Source organism: Lissotriton helveticus, chromosome 1_1 (assembly GCF_964261635.1).
Source record: "Lissotriton helveticus chromosome 1_1, aLisHel1.1, whole genome shotgun sequence".
NCBI classification, from domain to species: domain Eukaryota; kingdom Metazoa; phylum Chordata; class Amphibia; order Caudata; family Salamandridae; genus Lissotriton; species Lissotriton helveticus.
This window is the reverse complement of record NC_136057.1, coordinates 1949365500-1949388546: the sequence shown is the minus strand read 5'-3', so window position 1 is coordinate 1949388546 and position 23047 is coordinate 1949365500. Positions and strand designations below refer to the sequence as shown.

The 23047-nt window shown below is 44.2% G+C and overlaps 1 protein-coding gene across 2 annotated transcripts in view; it reads left to right on the top strand.

The window, feature by feature from the left end:
* Positions 1-23047, top strand: part of LOC144755218 (complement factor H-like) — a 1175739-nt gene that overhangs the window by 208440 nt on the left and 944252 nt on the right. For both annotated transcript variants that reach the window (XM_078643916.1, XM_078643925.1), the window contains exon 7: positions 2957-3133. In XM_078643916.1, the coding sequence (XP_078500042.1) occupies positions 2957-3133 (177 nt within the window). The remainder of the gene's footprint in view (positions 1-2956; positions 3134-23047) is intronic.

The following is a 23047-nucleotide window of genomic DNA, read 5'->3' as shown; positions in this document are numbered from 1 at the left end:
TCAGCGTTTAACTGTGCAGACGGCAACCTGCACTTTTAAGGGGGATTAAAGATCCCCTTGCATGCGGGTGCAGTGAGTGACTGCACCCACCCAAAGGGATGTCTGGGGGTCCATAGCACTCACTTTCCCCCTCCATAGGGCTGCTATCTTAGGTGGTATACTGTCAGTGTGCCCCTTCTGGCAGCTTATTTGCTTCTGCTCCCTCGTCTATAATATGGAGCAGGTGCAGAGGCAAAGGCATGACCTCATTTTCATGGGGCCACACCCCCATGCAAATGAGGGAACACCCTCTGAGGATAGACTTGGCATTGTATGTGTGCCACAGCTTTCCGTATTAGAGAAGGTGTCTGCAGCCCCTTCTGTAATACCAAAGTGGCCTGGGGTGCACAAAGCTGGCGCAAAAGCCTGTTGCGCCCTTGGGGCACTTTGTGTAAAGCGGCCAATGGTATTCCAATTAAATACTCACAATGCTCAGTAAGAAATGTTCCTTATTGAAACTGTGTTAAAAATAGAAACTTCCTTTTTCAATAGTGAAATGTCAAATATTTTTGTAAGAGCATTGAAGTGAACTTAATATTGAAATATAACAAAGACGCATGAGTACTTAATGGCATGTATGGAGGTATTGTGGTTTTAGGGATTGGGATCTGCTGGTCCACAAACTGTTAAAGGTGCTTCAAACCAATGGGGACTAGTCTTGATTTACCACTGTTATCTGCATTTAGTTATATTAGTGTTTTTTACATATTTATAAATTTGTGCGTAGTATTTAGTTTCACCTGTAAATACTTTCCTTTTTCAAAACAATTACACTGACTGGATATTTATTCATTGAGGGTTAAATGCTGCGTTCCTGAAATCTGAATTTCTATCCCACAACACGTGCATACACCACCTGCTCTGCCTCCCTACCCCTAGTCAAATGCTAAAAGTCCCAAATTTGAGGGTGCGCAGTATGGAGAACTTGGGCTGGCAGATTCAAACGTTGTCACAATTGAAACTTCTAATTGCCATCTGACCCAGAATGTCTCACACATGGGGGCATATTTACAAGCCACTAGCACCACTGGAGCGTCACTTTTTTTAAAGCTCTTGTGGTGCTCTATGCAAGCCCATATTTAAAAAGCTGTGCTAAGCCACTTTGCGTGGCTTAACACAGCCTGTAAATGTGACCCTCTGTCAAGAGGCTCGCAATCGGTGTTGCTGAGGGCGTTCTCAGAAACACCCATGGCTTTTTGACACTGCTCCAGATTTACAAGGATCTGTAAAACAGAGGCAGCATCAAAAACGAACGCCTTTCGAAAGGAGTGATTAATGTGGTGCAACGAGGAGAAATATATTTATTTCTCCTCATTTTTTACTCTTTCTCTGTGTGCTGCATTGTGCAGCACACACAGAAGGAGCAAAATCTCATTAATAATCATCCCTGCAATGCAGGCACTATAGTGCAAGGGTGCCTGAGTTGGTGCTAGGCAGCTTTTTTAGCTCCAGTGTAGGGGTGAGCACAGGGATACACCGTATTCCTGTTAATACGGCGCATCCCTGCATTTTTAAAATGACGGAGGTTGGCACAGCAAAATTGTTTGCAGCACCGCTCTGTGCCATTTTCATGTAAATATTCCCCATGGTCTTGGACCAAACACAAAGACTTGTCCAAGGTAAATGGAAGCCATGGTTCTATATGTTTCAGATGAAAAACAAACCTTCAAAAGCTGGTTCAAATGAACCATTTTTGTTGAATCGGTTTCCACAAATGTTTCTCCATGAAAGGCATTCACAATTTTAATGAAAACAATCAAGTGAATGTTCTTCTTGCTGAAATTGTTTTAATTCTTTTTTTTTTTCCTTTTTTTTCCATCCCTTGCAAATCATTTTTTTAATTGGGGACGTTCTTCCTGTACCCTCTACATTTAATTTCTCGGTCTTCTGCTTTCTCATGTTTTTAATCTAACCCCATCTTCTTCCTTCTCCCATTCATTAGGGAAAATTCACCCTTGGACTCACTATTTTTTCCTTCATTAGACTAATCTATTGTTATCACTCCTTTCCCCTTGTCCCTCGCCGTGTCTATGGGGTGCTAATGCTCCTCTCCCACTGATTTTTGTTCAAAATTCTGTGTACCTACCACTTTTCCCATCACCCTCTTTTGCTTACTTACTTTTTTCTTGTTTTTGTTCTTTTGTTACTGTCTTCTTTGACACTCTTTCCTCTTTTCAATTTTAAATTGGGTCATCATAGACTTAGAAAAAGGACTGCTGCAGTCCTTGTTTTGTTTTTTCCACCGTACACCTTTCTCAAGCTTAAAAATGCTTTCTTCATACACGTTCTATCTTTTTAGGACTTGTAAGACTTCGTGTTTTTTGCTGGAGAATGCTTCAGTTTTCTTTGGAAAGGGGTATTCCTTACTTTGACAATTCACAAAAAAGGAGTTTTGTAAGACTGGTTTTTAACACCTTGAGGTTCTCCAATTTTAGAATTGATCAAACAGACATATTATTAGACTCCACACCTAAAAACACTTAAAGGCACGGTCAGAATCTTGAAATCAATTGAGGATTATATATTTAATGCATTCCCAAAGCACTTCTATCAGACATAATAAGGCTAAATTCTGCTAGAGCACATGCTGCAGGCTTCTTTCGAAGATTGATGAAATGAGCACTACTGAACTGGTGTAGTAGAACTATGTGACATACTTATATTGGGGTATAGTTTCATATGAGCCTCTTTGGCATATCTTTCATTTTACAGCATTCCTATTCCAGTTAGATTGATTTAGGAGAAATATGAGAAATGTCCTCTTTACTTTATCTTCCCGCTTTGTGACTCTCTATCGTGGTCTGATGTGTCCTGCTCAGTCCTCAACCTCGATCTGCCTGTTTTGAATTTGTAAAATGCATTTAGCGTGAGATTTTTTTGTGTGCTCTACAGTAAAATCACTCATACTTTTTCTTAGAAATCGAGTGTTATTATCAAAATGTGGCCAACGGTGAAATGCTGCCAAGACGGGACAAATACAGACAAGATGACACAGTTGACTTAAAGTGTAATTCTGGATTCGTGGCTCTGTACAGCAATGACAGAAAACCAACATGCACGATAGATGGCTGGGTGCCCCCATTAAAATGTGAAAGTAAGTAGTGTAATTCTCATTTCATAAATGCTTCTTTATTATCAATATATTTGTGTGTTACAAACATGAAGAAAATGTTGTTGGTGTTCAAAATTTAATCCTGTTTAACCGTGGATTGATTCCTTTGAAAACTTGATTTTTATATAGTTTACTATTAGTTCCAACTTTGCAGTATCGAAAAGGTATTTTAAAGGGAGCAGCAATTCACTACTTGCGAGTTATCTATGCACCAAATACAACAGCACTTCTAGATTTTCTCTCCATGTCAACCCGACTACCTTCAGCCGCTTGCTGACCACTGTAAGAACATCTGAAATCCAGTGTCCATCAATACCAGAACAATCTGTAGATGCAATTAATACATATTCATAGTAATAGTAGTATAGGATCGCTGTCTATCAACTCCAGGAGCCTTGACAAGCTCTCCAACTTCAATAAGGATCTGAAAAAATACTGTTCAAGGGACTTCATCGTCATAATTCAAAACCAACCCCACCTCCCTTCAAATGAGGGGTCGGGACACCACATGCAACACATCGCCACCCTAAGCTCTGGTTCAGGCCTGGACACCAACAATTACCATTAACCAATGAACTTAAAACTGTGAAGAAGCAGAAAGAGGGCATATTGGTCAATCCCAATATTTAACCTTGTTTTACGTCAAGCAATGTGATATATTATGTATTTATCTGATTTTTTTCCAGCGTTCATATCCAAAGTAGTAGTCAGCATTACATCACTTAAATAACAAAAATGAAACAATAGATCATCTTTAAAAGGTCAGGCTTGGCCGCCAGCAGATGTTGTGTTACACACATTTTAAAAACGAAAAAGAAAAAAATGAAACCTATTGCAGTGGATAAGTCTTCCTAGAGCTTAGGTTGCACAAAGGTGATAGAGCTGAAGAGTTACAGTTCACAAATAGGACAAGGGTCAGAGAGACAGCATAGACGAGCGAACAAAGAGGTTAGGAAGGGGAAAAAAGAGAAATGTGGGGACACAGCTATGAAGATAGCGAATGATTAGACTTAAGTACCAAACGGAGTAACTGAAATTGAAACAGGAATTATTGGGAATAATAACAATGCAAAACCTTGCAGGTAAAACTTCCACTGGCTCCCAGTTTAGATATTAATAGAACAGCTATGACCAAGACATAAAGTGAGACGCTGCAGCCCGGATGCTTCTAAGATTACCGAAATGCTCTATTATTAGCCATGGTCTGACTGAACTCCCAGTTAAACACAGAATCTCGTTTAAAGCCCTGTGTTTTACGTATACTAATCAGGATAATGTATCAGAGGGGTCCCAGCTAACTCTTCCCCCTGATCAAGGCCCACACTCCCTCCAGAGCACTTAGATCTGGAGTAGCAGCGCTGGCAGTAATCCCCAGAGTACGCCATGCAAGAGTTGGCGGCTGCTCTTTTGGGCTGCACGCAGCCAAGCAATGGAATTCAATGCCAATTAACCTAAGACTTGTACAGTCGGAGGCAAGTTTCTGTAAAAATCTGAAGCCCTGGCTCTTTAGGCAGTGTTAGAAGTCCACTTGCACCTGACTTGCCAGGCCCTGATTCTGCTTAGTGCTGGGACACTCCCTTGGAGTAACCAGGCGCTTAATAACATCTAAAATTCATTCATTCATTCTAACTTTGTGTGAGATCTTTGTTCAAACTGCAATTTCTAAATAGAACGTTCACAGTGCAATCTTTATTATATGGAGGTGGTTTCATTGTGAGAACAACAGAGGCTGGTGTGAAATTTCTGTAAAGCAGTTGTGTTGTTGGTTCATCAGAAGGGTGACAATATTGCTTCGTTATGATTTATTTCATTAATCTAAGTTAGCTTCCGATCATGTATTGATGATTGGCCATTACATTCGCAATATATATTAAATTGCATCCATTTATTTGTTTGTAATACAATAATGAAAGTAAAATATAGATTTATTGGTGTTTTAGAACTTTAGAATCCATGTTAACAATAAAAAATGTTTCTATATCAAACTTCGCCTACCTTTTTTATAGCATCATATTTTTGTTTCTAGACCCTACACAGTAAGATGACAAGTGGAGTATGCATGTGGCCAAAAACACTCCCCCAAGTGGGAGCCCACCCCTATCTGTGGCAAAACATGTCGCCTTGTGTGGGCTAGGGCCTAGCATTCTTAAACAATAGGTATCCCAGAAAAAAATGCAATTTGAAGAAAGGTGTTTTAGGTGGACCGGTGCTGTCTGACACCCCTTGTCAATCTCGCTCTATGTAGTGTGAACTATTCAACAGGGAGGGTGAAAAAAGACCATTAAATTACCCCTCGCTCCTTCATTGAAAGTTTATCCAAAAGATTGTTGACCAAATATTTCTTCAGTTCTGTTATTGTCCTTTATGTTTATTGTATAATTTTTTTATCTTGGCTTTTTGTTTGTATTATGCAGTTACATATGTTTATTTTTTTTTACCTAAATAAATTGAACTCTTGATGTAAAAGTAATTCTCACAGAAATAGAGTTTTAGTGGTTTGGATGCTAATTATTTGGATCCAATTTGAGCTGAATTGGGTGCCAAATTAATATGCTTTGTTTATCAATCGTTTTTTTATTAGTGGAAGAGAAATGTTAAATCACAAGATACAAATAATAAAAATACAAAACAATCATGTTAATAAACAATTCTAATGAATAACACACAATCCCAAATTATTTTTCAATGAATGTGGGTAAATATCCTGTCCAGCACTTCAGATAATTGCTGAAAGATTCATGTCTCACATTGGTTCAATAAAGTACATTTATAAAACATGTGAGATCTACCGCAGGAATAAAAGCTCCATCTCAGAGAACAAGCAGTCCCAATCCTAACCCAGCAGAATAGTTTTTAAGTTCTAGGAAATACTTCTCCTCAGTCTCTCCAGCGCTTCTTCTTGGCAAAGGTTCCTCTTGAATTGGGGTTTTAGGTCTAATACTTATACCCCAAAATGTCTTTGTTCTCTTTGTCCAAGGGTCTCCTAGCCCATTTCAAACCAGTTCTGGGGGGCACTCTGCAAGTGCATAACAACATCCTTTGTCAGTGTGAGCCTTGGCTCCAGACACACCACGGGGGGTGCAGCCAGCATTGTGGAAGGCAGTCACAGCCCTATTCAGGTACAGGTGCTACGCCCCCCCACCACTCCAAATGGAAACCAGGACGATTCAGCCTATTGCTGACTCATCCAGACTCCTGGAGCCACTGCACATCCCCAGGACCTGTCACTCCAAAGCCAGACAGTCAATCCACAAACAGGCAGAGGCACACAGGATGGTTGAATAAGAAAATCGCCACTTTCTAAAAGTGGTATTTTCAGACACACAATTTAAAAACCATCTTCACTAGAGTATGTGTTATCAAATTCTGAGTTCAGGGATACCACATTTTTCTATCTTATCCCTATTAGAAGATATGCTTGTAAAATGTTACAAAGCATGCCCCATTCGGTCCTATGGGGCAAGATAGCCTTTCAATAGTAAAAAACGAAATTGGCAGTATTTCACTATCAGTACATGGTACACACACCAGTACATGTCCTACCTTTCACATACACTGCACCTTGCCCAGGGGGGTATCTTGGGCCTACAATAGGGGTGTCTTTTGTGTAATAAAAGGGAAAGGTAGGACCGGGCAAGTGGGTGCACTTGCCAAGTTAACATGGCAGTTAACAAACTGCGCACAGGCACTGCGGTGGCAGGCCTGGGACCTCTTTTCAGGGCTACTTATGAGGGTGGCACAATCAGTGCTGCAAGCCCATCAGGAGCATTTGATTCACCAGCCCTGGCACACCCAGTTCACTTTACTAGGGACCTACTGGTAAAAAAAATGGCAATCAGGGAGAACAAATCACAATATCAATTTCCACAGGGAGCACTTGCACTTTGACACTGATCAGCTGCGGCAATGTGCCCAAAGCTTCAAAGCCAGCAAAAACCAAATCCAGCACAGCATCAAAAACACAGGAGGTAGGGGCCAAAAGTCAAGGAAAACCACGCCAAGGATGCCAGGTTTCAGACCTGGACAATGCATGAACGCACCTGCATGGGTATGAATTAAATGGTATCACAGTATTATGTGATTGCCACCAAACAAGATGCACATGTTGTATTCAGATCCTACAAGCCCACAACTTAATTCAATTTCATTTGGTGGTAGAGACTGTAGAGCTGCTTTGTGATGCTTCATGGAGCATGTGCTTTCATTCCACAAGGCTAGAAAGTAAGCGAGCATCATCTGCAGCTGAGGGCTAGGTCTGTTTGCACTACCAGGATTCACAATCACAAAAGAAGAGAGGGTGGCCTCCTCTTGGGTCTGATACATCCTGCGCTCCGAAAGCCATCAGACCTCACTGCACGCATGCCTTCACCAGCTTTGCATTTCCTAACATCCTGCCTCTGTTAGACACACAGCAACCAGCAAGCATGCATGACCAACCAAATGAAAAAAACACCACAAGTCTCATCATTATCATCCTCCGAAGTGTGAGCCATGCTGCAGATGGACAACAGACACTGGAGCCCAGAAACTGGAATGCGGGCAACTGCAAGGAGCTGGAGAGAAAGTACTGGTTCCTCTCCCTTTGGCCTAGTGATGCTCCGAGCTCAGCTTCCTAAACAAACAATCACACTGGCTGTCACTGGGACAATGTGGACTAAAGAATGCCACTGACCTACTTTGAGACAACCTGTCTAATCTGTCCTGCCTTGCATGTTAGTCGTTAAGTGAACAATGTGGTCGACAGAAAGATTCATACACAGTACATTCAAATCTCTCTAAGCTGAGCAACACACTTTTTTACACATTGAGGCCACAAAGATGCAACTTCACAACTCCTCCTAGACAGAAGTCAAAGGCATCATTAACCTCCAAAAATTTATTTTGAATAAAAAGTCAGAGATATCAGTGTAGAGAGAGATAACAAGAAGTGCAGTTTACTGCTTTAGTCCCCAGGACCATCACTCTCAAAGTTACAGGAAGGATAGCTCGAGTTTGGATTGGTTATAGAGGCAGCTTTGTACACCTGAACCTAATAAATACTTGCTTCACCAATAGGTGTTGTGCCTGAGAAATATATCTTAGCAGCCAAATACATTCCTGTTTCGTTCCAGTCTCCTTAAAACACCCACAGTGGTTGCAAGGATTTTCCCCTTATTTTAATCTGTAAAATAGACTATAACTACGCCCTAGCAATCACCACACCAGCCTAAATGGCAGTTGTATTCTCCAGCTCTGTGAGGAAAGGTCTTCGATGCATACTACCTCTGCTATCCGTTCCTGGGGGAATCTATTCATCGTAATGTCAACGGAGTACGCCGTTTTTAGGGTGTCGTTTTTCACTACAGTTGTCATGTTGTTCCAGGAAGCATGTTGAGTAAATTTACAGTTCAGAAGTACTATGGAAACAAGATAACATTCTTCAAATAGTCGTTGGAGGCTAAAATCCCCAACTCCAGACTCTGATAACTTCTTGGGCCGAAGGTTGTAACCAGAGGCCCCTTACACCTAAAAATGTCATCCTGAGCTGGCAAGCTTTGGTTACAGGTAGAGAGATTTGGAAACTGTGGGGCATATTATCAAGGACCAGTGTTAAAATTATCGCCGTTTTATCGGCAGGAAACTGCAGATAAAACGGCGATAATGGGCTTGATAATACGCCCTTGTTAATTCCCATAGAAGCCCATGTTAACATCAGACCATGGGCTTCTATGGGAATTAACAAGGGCGTATTATCAAGCCCATTATCGCCATTTTATCGGCAGTTTCCTGCTGATAAAACGGCGATAATTTTAACACCGGTCCTTGATAATATGCCCCTGTGAGTCTGAGATTTCCCTCAACAACCAATGGGGTGGGCCCAACTAGAAACAAATGATGTGACAGGGAAGGCAAGTCAAGCAGGATAGAAGGTGAAGGTGTCTTAGGTGTGACTGACGCGAATGTGTTAGAGAGTGGTATTTTAATGAGCCATACCCTTCAAATCCCTGTAAATAATGAGGTGTTTGTGTGTCTAGATATGCAGGCAACATATAGAATTATACATTAGTACATCTCAATGATGGAGTGATATCTAACAAGGGTTTCCAAGTGACATCACAGAGAAAAAAAAACATAGTTGGAGTTGTCCATTAAATCAATCCTAGCCCCAAAAAGGAAAATGACACTTTATTGAGAGCTATCCACATACTTGGACAAGTTGTGTCTGACCGCAAACCCTCTTTGTCTTCTCAGCAGATCAAGTGTATCAGGAGTAGCAGAGTCATGCATAGTTGTCAATATTTGAAAAGAAATTCTTGGGACACTTTGCAGAACAGCTATCAATTACTTACTTCAAAATGTACCACACCCACTACCCCAAAGCTCCACCCAACCCACAAAAGTAGCATAATTTCAATCCATCTACTTTTACTACTCTCACAGCTTGTCACTTGCATTATAAAATAAGCAATGTGTGATTAAAGTTCATACATACACACAGCCAAGACCGATAACAACAACTACCCAACTGGAAAAAAACTATCAATCTCAAACAGCACAGTGCTAGACTTTACTTACTCTCCCAGGACCAGTAGTTGGCGCCCCGTTCAACAATTTTTTGGGGTGCCCCATGGCCTCGTTCTCTACGGCTTCCCTCACAACCACTGGCTAACAGTGCCTCTTGTCTCTCCACAGTCCCTCTGTCACAAACATTTAATTTGTTTTATGGCGCCGCTCATACCAGTACATGTACGTGCAGTTTATATCATTCTCAGGAACAGTGCGACCTCCTCTACTCAAACTCTACTTCTTGCACATGTTGCAGTTTTAGGAATGTTCGCTAAAAGTATTTCCAAAGTTTATGCAGTGTCTTCCATAAACTGAAAGGGGACCTGCTGCATGACTAAATACTTATAAGGTCCCTGAGGCGAGACCTATTGGCTATGCCAATGCTTGTTACTTGTTCTTCTGCCCCTCTTAGAGGCCCCTGAGCTCGTCCCCGTACAAAGAGATCTGCCCATTCTTTCTTGGACACACCACCTTCACGTCACAGGACCCCACGGGCTGCCAACAGCGGCTGCTGTGCTGGCCACCTCACCTGCTGTACAGGACTCAGCGCCAAAAAAACACCTGGGTACCTTCGAGGCGCTGGCGCTGAGGAGAACAGCTCAGTGTCTGCAGCTGGGACTGTGAGAAACCAGGGAGCCTCTTGATAAAAGCAGGAGCCACCAGGGCTCGACGGAAACCAGACTAACTCTTTAGAACACAGTGATCTCTTGTTAAGATCAGGAGCCACCCTGGCCATGTCAGTGAACATGAAACTTTTCATAGGACATCGGCACTGATGGCAATAAAAGGAGCCAACGAGGCAATGTCAGAACCAATCCATCCTTCACAACATACCGGGGCAATGATAACATCTGGAGCCAAGGAGGCCATGTCAGAACCAATACATACTTCACAACATACCTGAGCAATGATAACATCAGGAGCCAACGAGGCCATGTCAGAACCAATCCACCCTTCACAACATACCTGGGCAATGATAACATCAGGAGCCAAGGAGGTCATGTCAGAACCAATCAATCCTTCACAACATACCTGGGCAAAGATAACATCAGGAGCCAACCAAGCCTTGTTTGTAACCAAGGAGCTGCTTAAGAATGCACACAGTCTAATGATAAAATCAGGAGCCAACCAGGCAGAGCCAGGCAAGAGCAGTGCTCTGCAGTTAAGGGTCCCTGTGAATGTAAAGTAGGCGCCAATCAGGCCGTGCCACGCACATGGACTCCTAGTCAGGGGGTCCTGGGGTTGTGCCTATGCCAAGCCGGAAGTCGTGAGCTCACGTGGGTAGGTCTGTACTTACATTTTGGCTCCATGACCTGTGGCCCACGGTGGCCCCCAGGGAGCACCTTCCTACCCTGGACATCCTCACTCAACAGAGCTGGCTGCATGATAAGGCGGAAGGACCTACTGAAAAACTTCAGGTCTAAACCTTTTGAAGGCTGGGCGAGCTGGAAAGTGTCAGTCACATGGCAGGAGTGAGCGCCTGACAGGTCAGGAGAGCTGGAACGAGCCAGTCACAAGGCAGGAGTGAGCTCCTGTGAAAGGTCAGGAGAGCTGGGCCGTGTCAGTCACATGGCAGGAGTGAGTGCCTGACAGGACAAGAGAGCTGGGGAGAGTCAGTCACAAGGCAAGAGTGAACGCCTGACAGGTCAGGAGAGCTGGGACCCGCCAGTCACAAGGCAGGAGTGAGCGCCTGACAGGACAAGAGAGCTGGGCAGAGTCAGTCACAAGGCAGGAGTAAGCGCCTGACAGATCAGGAGAGCTGGAACGTGCCAGTCAAAAGGCAGGAGTGAGGGCCTGGCAGGTCAGGAGAGCTGGGCAGAGTCAGTCACAAGGCAGGAGTGAGCGCTGACAGGACAGGAGAGCTGGACCGTGTCATTCATAAGGCAGGAGTGAGTGCCTGACAGGACAGGAGAGCTGGGCCTTGCCAGTCACATGGCAGCAGTGTACACCTGACAGGCCAGGAGGGCTGGACAGAGTCAGTCACACAGCAGTAGTGTGTACCTGACAGGAGAGGAGAGCTGGGCTGAGTGAGTCACATGCCAGGAGTGAGCGCCTGTGAAAGGTCAGGAGAGCTTGGCCATGTCAGTCACATGGCAGGCGTCTGCCCCTGACCTTTCAGAAAGGTGGGGCAGAACTTTTGGGGGGCAGAGGGATGGGAGGAGGGGGAAGCTCTAAGGGGGAGATGTGGGGCAGAGCTTTAGGGGGGGGCAAAGAGAAAGGAGGAGGGGGAAGTTCCCCAACTTTTTTCCCCACTTAGACCACTGGTGTGGCTAGATTATTGACATCCACGAGTACAGCCAGTGATTGACTGTATTTTGATTGCACCTTCTCTCAGAATAATGCTGCATTGCCATCTATATGTTAAGAATCGCGTTACGTCAAATTTCTGAGGTACAAAATGCGCAGCGTCACTGAAAAAGATCATGGGTATCACTCTTTTTACAGGTCTTCCAACATACAATTTAGTACCAAATTAAGCTCGTCGACCCCCGGACTGAAGCCACGGCCGGCCTGCTACTGATATTTGTTATCATAGTCACTCTACGCGGAGCCTGGTTCCTCCTGAGGTACTTACTGTTACCTTCAGGACGCATTGGTCTGTTGTGGGTCCCGGAGAAACGGAAGCTAATATTTCTTGTATATGTTTTAGTGACATGTAAGTGCAATTGCCGGGACTGTCCTGGAATAGGGAATTACCCGGGACAGTCTCCAACTTGCCTGGACTGTCCTGGCAGAAACGGAACAGTTGGCAGCTATTAGTCATGCCACAGCTAATCAGAAGCTGGCCTTACACTCCTCAGACCAACCCTCAGCGGGAAACATCCTTTACAACGCAACTTTTACCACGCAGTACCTTTACGACGCAACTTTTACAACGCAAACCATTACAACGCATTGCGCTGGGGGACGCTCTAGGATAGGGAATAAGTTTAATTTACTGTCCAACACCTTCCCTAGTGTCCGCGGGGAGTGGAGTTGGAATAGTAAATTAAACTATTCACTATCCAGCACCCCAAAACGCGATGCGTTGTAAAGGTTTTCGTTGCAAAAACCGCGTTGTAAAGGCATGCGATGTAAAAGTATGCATTGTAACGTCATACATCCCCCTCAGCTGTACCTGAAATCTAATACATTCCGAGTGGCTTATGACACATCCCCCCCATCCTCTGCTAATCTTTACAACTCCTCCTTTCCAAATGTTCAAAAATATAACAAGTAGTGAGTAAAAAGAAGCCATGAGTATGAAATAAAGTGGCAGGCAATGTAGGGCGGTGAAAGAAAGAGACACAAGGTGAGATGACAGGTTTTCGGAAGCACCAAGGGTTGGCCCTTGGAGGTCACTGCACTTATTTGTTTAAAAATGGAGCACTGTGAGATGGTGGCTGGCGGCGCGAAAAGACTATCTGGATTCCCTGCATCCATTACTTTATCACCATTCGCCAAAGATCCCGGAGAGGCAAGAGATGATGACAAAAATGGAGGACCATCAGCCACCAATTTACTGCCACTCTTGTGTCTCTTGAGACTTGGCGAAAGTGGTCGAACAGTGTTCGCAAGAGCACTAGCTTTCAGGGGCGGCTCCTCCTCAATGATGGAGCATTGCCCCCCTGCTTTTCAGCACGCAAAAAAAGGAAAACTAAAATGATAATAACTCGATGTTATTATAATTTTATTTTTCCATGCTGAGGTAGTTTTGCGGGGCTGGGCAGAGGAGGGGTTTGTGAGTAGTGGCACTCTCTAAGTGCGGATGACTGTTTGGCTGGCCGCCTTGGGCAGGGCAAACAGTCATGCACACATTGCATGTTTTCCACTGGCTGTATTGTACAGCCTGGGTGGGAACATCCTAGGGTCCCAGTCCATGTCTAAGTGCCAAACCATGGCGCTCAGACCAATCACAACGCTGCAAATGTGAAATATATCAACCTGTACTGAGAGGCGTCAGACCTTGAATAACATGGCTAGGTGTTTAAAGTGAAAGAAGGAGCAGTATGTTGTGATTGGGCCTTTGACAATAATCCACAAGGTCAAGCCCTTTTGAATTTTAGCATCCTTCCCTCTTGAGACTTTAGTGTGCCCAACAACACAGGAAACAGCAGCAGAACCTTGCACTGCCGCCGTTGTGGGTACTGGGTATTTGAATACTACTCCAACTTAAAGCGGAATTTGCAATTCATGCTGATGTAGAGTGAGCTGAGTCATTTATTAGTCTGACAGGTGTGTTTAGGGATTGTAGGAGAGTTCACTCCACCCTGTTACTGAAGATAACCTTGGGGCATTATTCACAAGTGAGGTTGTAGCTTCCCCCTAGTTGGCAGCCTGTTCTAAGTCTCCATCGTGCCTATTCCAGCCTCTTTCACTCATCTGTAGATTTTAGAACAGGATGGTTTTAGAGGCAGGTAAGCCGCCCTTGTAATGCTTCAATAAATTGATGGCAAACATTCAAGTGGCTGTGTTTTTCACTGTGACCTGTCTTGCTTTTGCATTGTACATGCCTGGAGTTGAACATGTGTTACTCTACACATGCTCCTGAACACGCTTTAGTAGACCCGGATAACTAAAACAGGCTGTAAGTGTTGGGCTACTTTAAGTCTTCTACTCACGAGTTCAGTTGTGACAACTATAATGTATGACAAGTATTTGAAAGTGATAGAAAGGGTAAATCAAGTGCTGTGTTTGAGGTGCATGGAGAGAACAGTTGTCTGTCTCGTGGCCGTAATATCAATTCGTGCCTCTAGTCAAGATTGAGGTACATTGAGGTACATCACCCGAGCTCGCATTTCAAAAATTGGAGGTGGAGCTGTAGATCGGAATTTATGCTTACCCAGAATTGTTTCGCTCTAAACGGTGAAGAGAAGGGTGTTCTGCATTGCGAGCTTGAGGTGCATTGGCTGAAATGTGCATGGCTCATCAATAGTTAGGACATATACGAGTCAAGACTATCATTGGGACAGTTATTTCTACTGGAATAATAGCAAGTTGATAGAGGAGAGGGCAGTATGGCAGTTTACAGAATGAATTATATCAATTAAAATGAGCGCTGCTGAGGGTTCTGGACTAGGTGCATCGTTGAGTGTATTTGGGTACCAGTCCAAGTAAATTTGGTGCTATCGACAGGATTAAAATACATTAACATAACGATGCCTTCCAAACTATGTTTTACATGAGCACTTCTGAAAATGCAATGTACAGTCTATGGTCCTATTACTGGAGTAGCGTGTGATGCTGCAGAATGAGTATGAGGCATGGCTAAAAATGTATTTATAACAAACTAGTGTTAGACTTTCTTGGTTCATTTTTTCAGATGCCTGTCGTTTAATTGGTTGTGTTTTATTTAAAACATATGTGGTGGAAATGAACCACTGGAATCAACCAACAGGAGCTCACCCTTATACCCAGTTGAGACCTGGGTGATAATAGTTCATAACAAAAACAATGTCTCAACAGGTAATTGTTAGACCCGGGATCCCTGGTTGACTGAGGTAGGTACCTTAGGCAAAATAGAGATCCGCGGTTCCACGTCAGGGAAAGGATGGTCACCTTCTGAGATAGCCCCACTCACCCCCTTGGTAGCTTGGCATGAATAGCCAGGCTAATCTTCAAGGCAAATGTGTAAAGTATTTGCAACCACGCTCACAGGAACCCAATGATGACACCACAAATAGACTTGACACGAGTTTTATAAAAACAAGTATAAACTTTATATAAAAAGAAATACAATAAGTAATATTCCCTCTGGCCGATTGTTAGGCCAGCCAGCACTTGTAAGTTCTGGCGATATTAATGGGCGCTTCTAAACATTCTACCGTAATCCTAACATAATGTTTTTTTTTTGTTTTGGTTTTTTTTGGGTTTTTTTGGTCCTCATTAACCACCATGGTTTCAAGTGTCGACAACAGAAATAAAAAAGACGTCATGCTGCCTCAGTTACAAAACTGGCTGGGATTTTGTTTACGAGTGGTTCCAACTCCCAACAGCAATGACTCTATCTGTGGAGGCCAACACCAAGGAAACCTAGAAAAGGAGTAACACTAAGGTACCAGTTACTGCCATTGTATGCCGAACTTCCAACCAGAAAAAGGCAAAGCAGGAAAATTAAACCATAGCTGCGTAATCATTGGACCAGGGGGAAAAAAAAAAAAAAAACAGGCGCAATTAATGGACCCAGTCGAGTTCTTGCCAATAGAATGGAATAGAACAAAAGGTTCTTGGCTGGGCTCCGAGCCAAATCTATAACTCCGAAGATTACAAGAGGGAGGTCGACTGACACTTGAAAGCCCAGTGAGGACATAAGTGTGTTGCTTATTGAGCCCCAGAATGGAGCCAAGTGGGGACAGTCAAAGAACATATGCGCATCCGGGGCTGCTTCTAAGCCGCACCGGGCACATGCCACAGGACCTCCCAAAGAGAATTTTGACAGCCTCTGTGGGGAAAAGTAGGCCCTGTGTATGGTGAAAAGATGATTTCTGCGATGCCAAGCTGGCTTAACAATGTCCCACAGGACCTTACAAGATGTCAGCCACAGATCCTGCACATTTTGGCTGAGAATTAAGGGGCCCCACAGAGACTCTGGTAGTTGGAATTCCCCGTCAATTTCTTCCTGAATTAGATTGTACCATAGAGAGATCTCCTTCTTGGCCGGAGGTTTATCTAACAGAAGGGACTCAAGTTGGCACCCCCCCCCAATGGTAAACTGCTCCCCGGAGAGGGCTGGGAGGTGGACGAGTGAGCACAACTAGCGATCTGGATGTACTTAAATCTCGAGAAATTAGGCCCAACTTTGTTTTATAAACATTCCCATGGGAGCAAACACCCTTTCACAAACAGATCTCCCCAAACCTCTACTCCTGCATCACTCAACGGAACTGCTAGACTGTCTCCCAGCCAACCCGGACTCTCGGGAAGACCCCAAAGAGGAGACCTACTAGAGAAATACCCCAACTTTATTGAAGACCTCAGTCTAGCCCAAGTTTTTGCCATGCCCTGCAGCACCTTCAGTTTGATCTTTTTGAAGAACTTAGGGTCTCCAAATTTAAACAGAAAGCCTGACTGACCTACTCCTTCCCCCTTTAACAAAGCTGAAAACATGCTCCCAATGCCCACATCTGTGGGCATCTTTAATAGCATTCGGGCATGGGAAAGTTGGAACGCCCATGCGTAAATTTGCAGATCTGGAGCTGCTAAGCCGCCTTTTTCCCTGCGACGCCTAAGTTTCTTCCATTTGATCCTTGGGATACGTTTATCCCAAATAAAAGAAGAAATATCTCCCTGTAATTTAACTAATAAAGATGCATCAAAATGAAGAGGAATTGTATTAAATAAAAAAGAAATCTTTGGTAAGATAGTCATTTTCACCAGATTGACTCTACCTGGCAAAGATAATGGGAGCTGTGACCAGGATTGCATTAGTTTACGGCAATCTTTTGCAACAGCAGCAAGGTTAGTTGTAACAATCTGATTTATGTCTTTAACAATACTGAGACCTAAGTATCGAAGACTTAAACTGGGTTGCATATTTATCTCGCTGGCATCATCATTCCAGACCATCATTTCAGTCTTATAGGCATTAACCTCGTATCCTGAAATGTCCCCAAACTCTAAAGCCAACTTTGCTGGAAACGCGGTGCGGATCTCCGATGAAAAAATCAGAATATCGTCCGCATACAGGCCACCCTCTTTTCCCATCCCCTATAAATAAAGGACTTGATGTTAATATCCTCTCTCAATCTCTGGGCAAAGGGTTCTATATAGAGATCAAATAGAAGAGGGGAATGAGGGCAGCCCTGCTGCGTCCCCCTTGTGATTGTAAAAGAGTCCGATAAATATCCATTCACCAGAACACAAGCTGTAGGGCTCTGGTAAAGAAGACTGACTGCTCTGCGAAAGTCATCCACAATATTAAATTTTGCCAAAGCCCCCGACAGGTATAACCAATTTACCCTGTCGAACGCTTTGGTGGCGTCCAACGTCAGGACAGCTAGAGGTACGGAATCAATGGTTGCCATGTCAATGGCCCCTATCAAGTCATATGTCAACTCATAGAGTTGACGGCCCTTGACGAACCCCTTCTGGTCCGGATGTAGAATACCGGGTGCAACCAGACCCAACCTCTTCGCAAGAACGGCAGCAAAGATTTTATAGTCTGTGTTCAATATTGAGATTGGCCTGTATGACCCACAATTTGAAGCCGGCTTCCCAGGCTTTAAGATAAGGGTGATTGATGCGTTATCCCAAGTTGCCGGAGGTGATAACCCTTCCTGGAGTATTTGATTAAATAAGGTAGTGAGAAAGGGAGTTATTTATTTTTCCAGGGCTTTGTAGATTTCAGCTGGTAGGCCGTCTGGACCTGCCGCCTTACCCCCCTTACTCCCCTGAATTGCAGCCCTGACCTCTTCCTCTGAGATAACACTATCAAGAAAGGTACGTTGTTCTGAGGAGAGTAAAGGTAAAGAGATTCCACTCAACCAACTCTCAATACGCTCTGGAGCGTTCTTTTTATCTTCATAATATATGGACTGGAAGAATTTTCTAAATATTCTTCTGATGTCTACATCAGAAGAAAAAGTCCCAGAACATGTAGTAACAGACTCAATATTGTTACGGACCTGATCGGTTTTAGACTTCCAGGCCAATAATTTACCATCCCCTTACCTGTACTGGAAATGGGCTATTTTAAAAGCCTCCCATTTCTGTAAAATTCTCTGGTTTAATACAGAACCCAGTTGTCCTTTTAAAGAGAGTAGCTTATTATGTAACGGTGATAACATAGACTCAGAGAAGGCAGTGTTAGCATAGATATCAACTTGAGTTTTAAGTATATCAGCTTCTATGGATGCAACTTCCTGTTGATACTGTTTCCTCCGGAATACGACCTTGTTTGTAATAAGACCTCTCAAACACACCTTAAAGGCATCCCATATTATGCCGGAGGTAGATGACCCAATATTATCTTGCATATAATTCTGGGCTTCGGTTTTAATGAAGGAAACGTCATCAGGTGACGAGAGTAGAGAACGGTCAAAAGACCAAGATCTAGAAGAGGTTTTAGTAACCACTGTAAGTTCCAAAGATACTGATGAATAGTCAGAAAGATGAGAAGGGGAATAACAGGCACTCTTAACAGAGTCCACCAGCTTGTGACTAATTAAGAAAAAATCTATTCTCGATTGGTGGTGATACTTGTAATTACGAAAAGAGGCTCTTGTTGTTGTCCTGACCTGGTCCTCCAAATATCTACATAACCGTATTGCTTCATGCAATTAAGCAGGAAAGCTCTAGATTTAGAAAGAGCCATAGGTCTACTGTTATGGGTCTTATCTAACGAGGGGTCCAATACTATGTTGAAATCCCCCACCAAGATGGTCAGTTCCGGGAAAGACAGAAGATGTGAGAATAGGGATTCCAAGACCAAAGGATCATCCTGGTTAGGCCCATAATACCCAACACACGTAATTTGAGTCCCTTCAATAACTACTGTAGTGATGACCCATCTGCCACCTGGGTCTACTATCTGAGAAATTACTCTATCTCTTATTGATTTTTAAAAAATGATAGTCACACCCCTAATATTCATCGTTCGTGAGGTTGATACCGACACATCAATCCACCTATTTTTCTTAACCAGAGAGAGTATCTCTGTCTCAATTAGATGTGTCTCCTGGAGTATAATGACCTGCGCATCCGAATCGCGCAGATATTGCATAATCTTATCTGCTCTGGGTCTGGTGCGCAGCCATTAACATTCCAGGAGAAAATTCTTAGACTACTCATGAGGTATAAACCCTACCACCGAGTTTCCACTGATTTAAAGAGAGAAGGCTAACAATAATCTGCATTACCTGCGAGGCTAACTCTTTTGACAATACTACCTTACTACTAAAACTAAACGAAACCTATCGGAAAATGAGGAAAGTTTTAATTTTTCTACCCACACCCCCCACCTAGTGCCCCAGTGCCATGAGCTACCTCCCCCCCATGAGAAAACCTTGAGCGATCTAACCCAAACAGGTCCAGTAGATAGTACCCCTACCTGAGCTCCTACTAAGTGACTGTATCCAAATAACAAATAATAAAAGAGCGATAAAAAAAATATATACTAATGTAGAGGATGTAGTGGGTGAAGAAGAAAGAGCATGAGACTTCCCCATAGTGATCTAAAATTGTGCCTTCTACTCCAACTATACTCTACCTACACCTATTAACCTCCCAAGTGGATAAACTATATTCAATTAATATTATCCCCCCTTTTTATTTTTTTATTTACTTTCTCATTTTATTTTATAACCAATTTTTCTATCCGCTTTTATAAGATGGAGAAGAGAGGGAGCTTATAAGCTTATGTCTATTTTATCCAGAAGACCCCTTATCCTTCCCCAGAGTCAAAAATAGCTCGTCTGCCGCCCGTACTGTACGAATATTACAATTTTTATTATTGTACATTATTTTCAGCGCGGCAGGGAAGCCAAGTTGGACTGTCGCACCCATATTCCTGAATGCATCCATCCTCCTACCAAACTCCCACTGCTTCTCCAGAGTGACCTTAGATAAGTCAGACCTTATCTGAAAATTAAACCCTTTCCCAACCGGAGACTTTTGCTTTAAGGCTAGGTTAAGGATATGTTCCTTAAGAGAGTATGTATGGAAGTTTACGAGGATCTTTCTCGGTTTAGACCTTTGAGGGTTCCGTCTGAAGGGATCTCTATGGATCCGCTGGATATCAATGGCCAACTCTTCAGTAGATTGGTCCAGACATAGTGCCTCCTTTAGGAGCAAAATTACAAAATGTTTAATATCTGAACCCTCACTCCCCTCTGGGACATTGAGGATACGTATATTACTGCGTCTGGCATTACTTTCCAGCGTTTCCATCCTCTCAGCCAGGGCAAGGTCCTCCTTTTTAAGCTTTATAATATCTTCTTTTGCCTGATCCAGATGTAAAGATAACTCAGACACTGTTTCCTCCAGGGCTTCTGTTCTCGAGGTGAGACAGTCAATCTTGTTATCCAGCGATTCACAAACATTTCTGATTTCCCTCTGGTTGGCCGTGGACTCATCAAAACCTTGTTTTATGTCCGAAGATAGGGTGGCAAACATTAGTTGCAGGGAAGCCACCATAATACTGGTGATGGCAATATTGCTGCTTTCTATAGCGGAAACAGGGGAAATATTCATGACCCCTTGTTGAACATCCCCTTGCACCTCATACGCCCCTAGTACCTCTTCCTGCTGGTCTTCTAACTCTACCTCAACATCACCCCTGGTAGAAACACCCTCTGTACCGCTAGGTTCGCTAGATGGAAAAGGGGGTAGTGGAGGTAGTGGGGGTAGTGGGGCTTCCTGTGGGGCTGGCTGCAGGTGGGTATCATCCAAAGGGGGAGCTGAGGACACTTCACTTCCTACCGCCGGAACGGCGTCCACCCGCGCTACTTCCATGGAGTAGCTTAATGGGAAACTTAATGGGAAACTAAGTGTTAGCGGAAGGGATATATCTAGCTGCAAAGGAGCATTGAAAGGGCCAAGCATAGAAGGGGCAGGATCCTCAGTAAGGTCCAATATCTGTGGCACGACCTTAAAATATGAGCGCAGCGAAGGCGTAATTTTGGAGCCAGGGTTGAGCACAGATTTTAAATTCTTAACAGCCTTGTTGCTCCCCTTTGCCCGTTTTGCTTTAACATCCGTTGATAATTATGACGAGGTTTTATTTTTAGTTTAACAAGCCTCCGGGGTCACAATACTATTTTGAGGGACTGTTGCGGGCTCTACTACCGCGGAGACTGGGGCAGTGATCCCAGCTGAGGCTATACCCAAATTGATCGAATTCAATGCACCTCTCACCTCTTTTCTTTTGTATGCTCGCTTACCTTTGCGCCGAGATAACTGGAGAGATGTAGCTAAGGCCGACAACACTGGGGTTGCACTATCCGTGCTCTCACCTTCTCCGTGAGCCCCCCGAGCAATGCCAGCAGTCACCCCTATCTGGCCCCCCTTCACTGCCACCACAGCCGCCTCCGTCGCTACTGAATCACTCGCACCCTCTGGGCAAACAGGAGAGCTAGTATAGGAATCCTGCAGGAAACTCCGGAGCTTCCTGCCTTGCCTGAGCTCCAGGGCGGCCAGGGACCTTAGCCACAGACCCTGCGGGGCCCATGGCGACGTCGGGTGTTTGGAGGCTGCAGTCCGTGAGCGTTGCGCCTCCACCGGGATGAAGCACATGGAGAGAGAAAACAGACGTCCTTCCAGGTGAGAGGGTCAGCGGAACGCGGAGCCGGATTGAAACTCAAAAATCGGAAATATTACACTATTCTTCGTGCCTTGGGTTACTCTCCTCCTTTCTCTTTTCCCAATACAAAAAAAAGCTGATTCTAAAGCATTTTCAGTACGAAAGAACAACTGCTAGCAGGAGCTCAGGAACGGAGCACCACGGCAGCCTAACCTGCTACCGCCATGTTTCTCCCCGAGCTGTGAGTGGATTACCTATCCTAACATAATGTTATGCAGATCGTAATGCTAATCAGGTAGTTCGTTATGCAGAAACAATGCATTGCATCATACGACAATCAGGTAGTTCATTATGCAGAAATAATGCCATGCATCATACATTAATCAGGTAGTTCATTGTGCAGGAATAATACAACGTATTACAACAATCAAGTACTCCTTTATGCAGAAATAGAGTAATCCGTAATACACTCCGGCACCGATCACAGTGCCTTAGGCGGGCCCTCCACCACTCGTGCTGACTCGCAGGTAGCCTCTGACAACAGTTGCCCCCACAGGGGTATGGTATAATACAAAAAGTGCAGCTCCTCAATCCGGCCCTGGTACTGCCACTCCCTTGGCAATACGGGCCACGATACGAGCCGAAGCAGAGGCTCGCACTGCTGAGATGAGAAAGAGGCCGAGAGCGTCTCCCTCCGAGCCTGCACCCCGCCCCAGGAGTCGACACGTGTTACCTGGGGGGTGCAAACTCATTCTCCTCTACTCGTCCAGCGACTTGGGCCTCCGATGCAATCTTTGGGACTTGGCATCGATGGGCTCGGGCCAGCGGCTCAGCTTCTCCGGGGCTGCCGGTCTGGAACGCAACTGCTACGACGATGTCAGGCTGCCACAGGGCACACACAGCGTCAATGAGACTTCCTTGAGCTTCGGGTGCATGATCACCGGGCACTCCACACGAGGGTCTCAGGCTGCACGATGAACACGCATGCAGTGTCACTGAGACCCACTGTAACACCGGACGCACGATAACAAAGCAATCCTCCGAAAGGTTTCAGGCTGCACAAAGCACACGCACACAGAATCGTGGAGACTCACTTGGATTCCGGGTGCACAATACAAGTCAATCCTCACGAT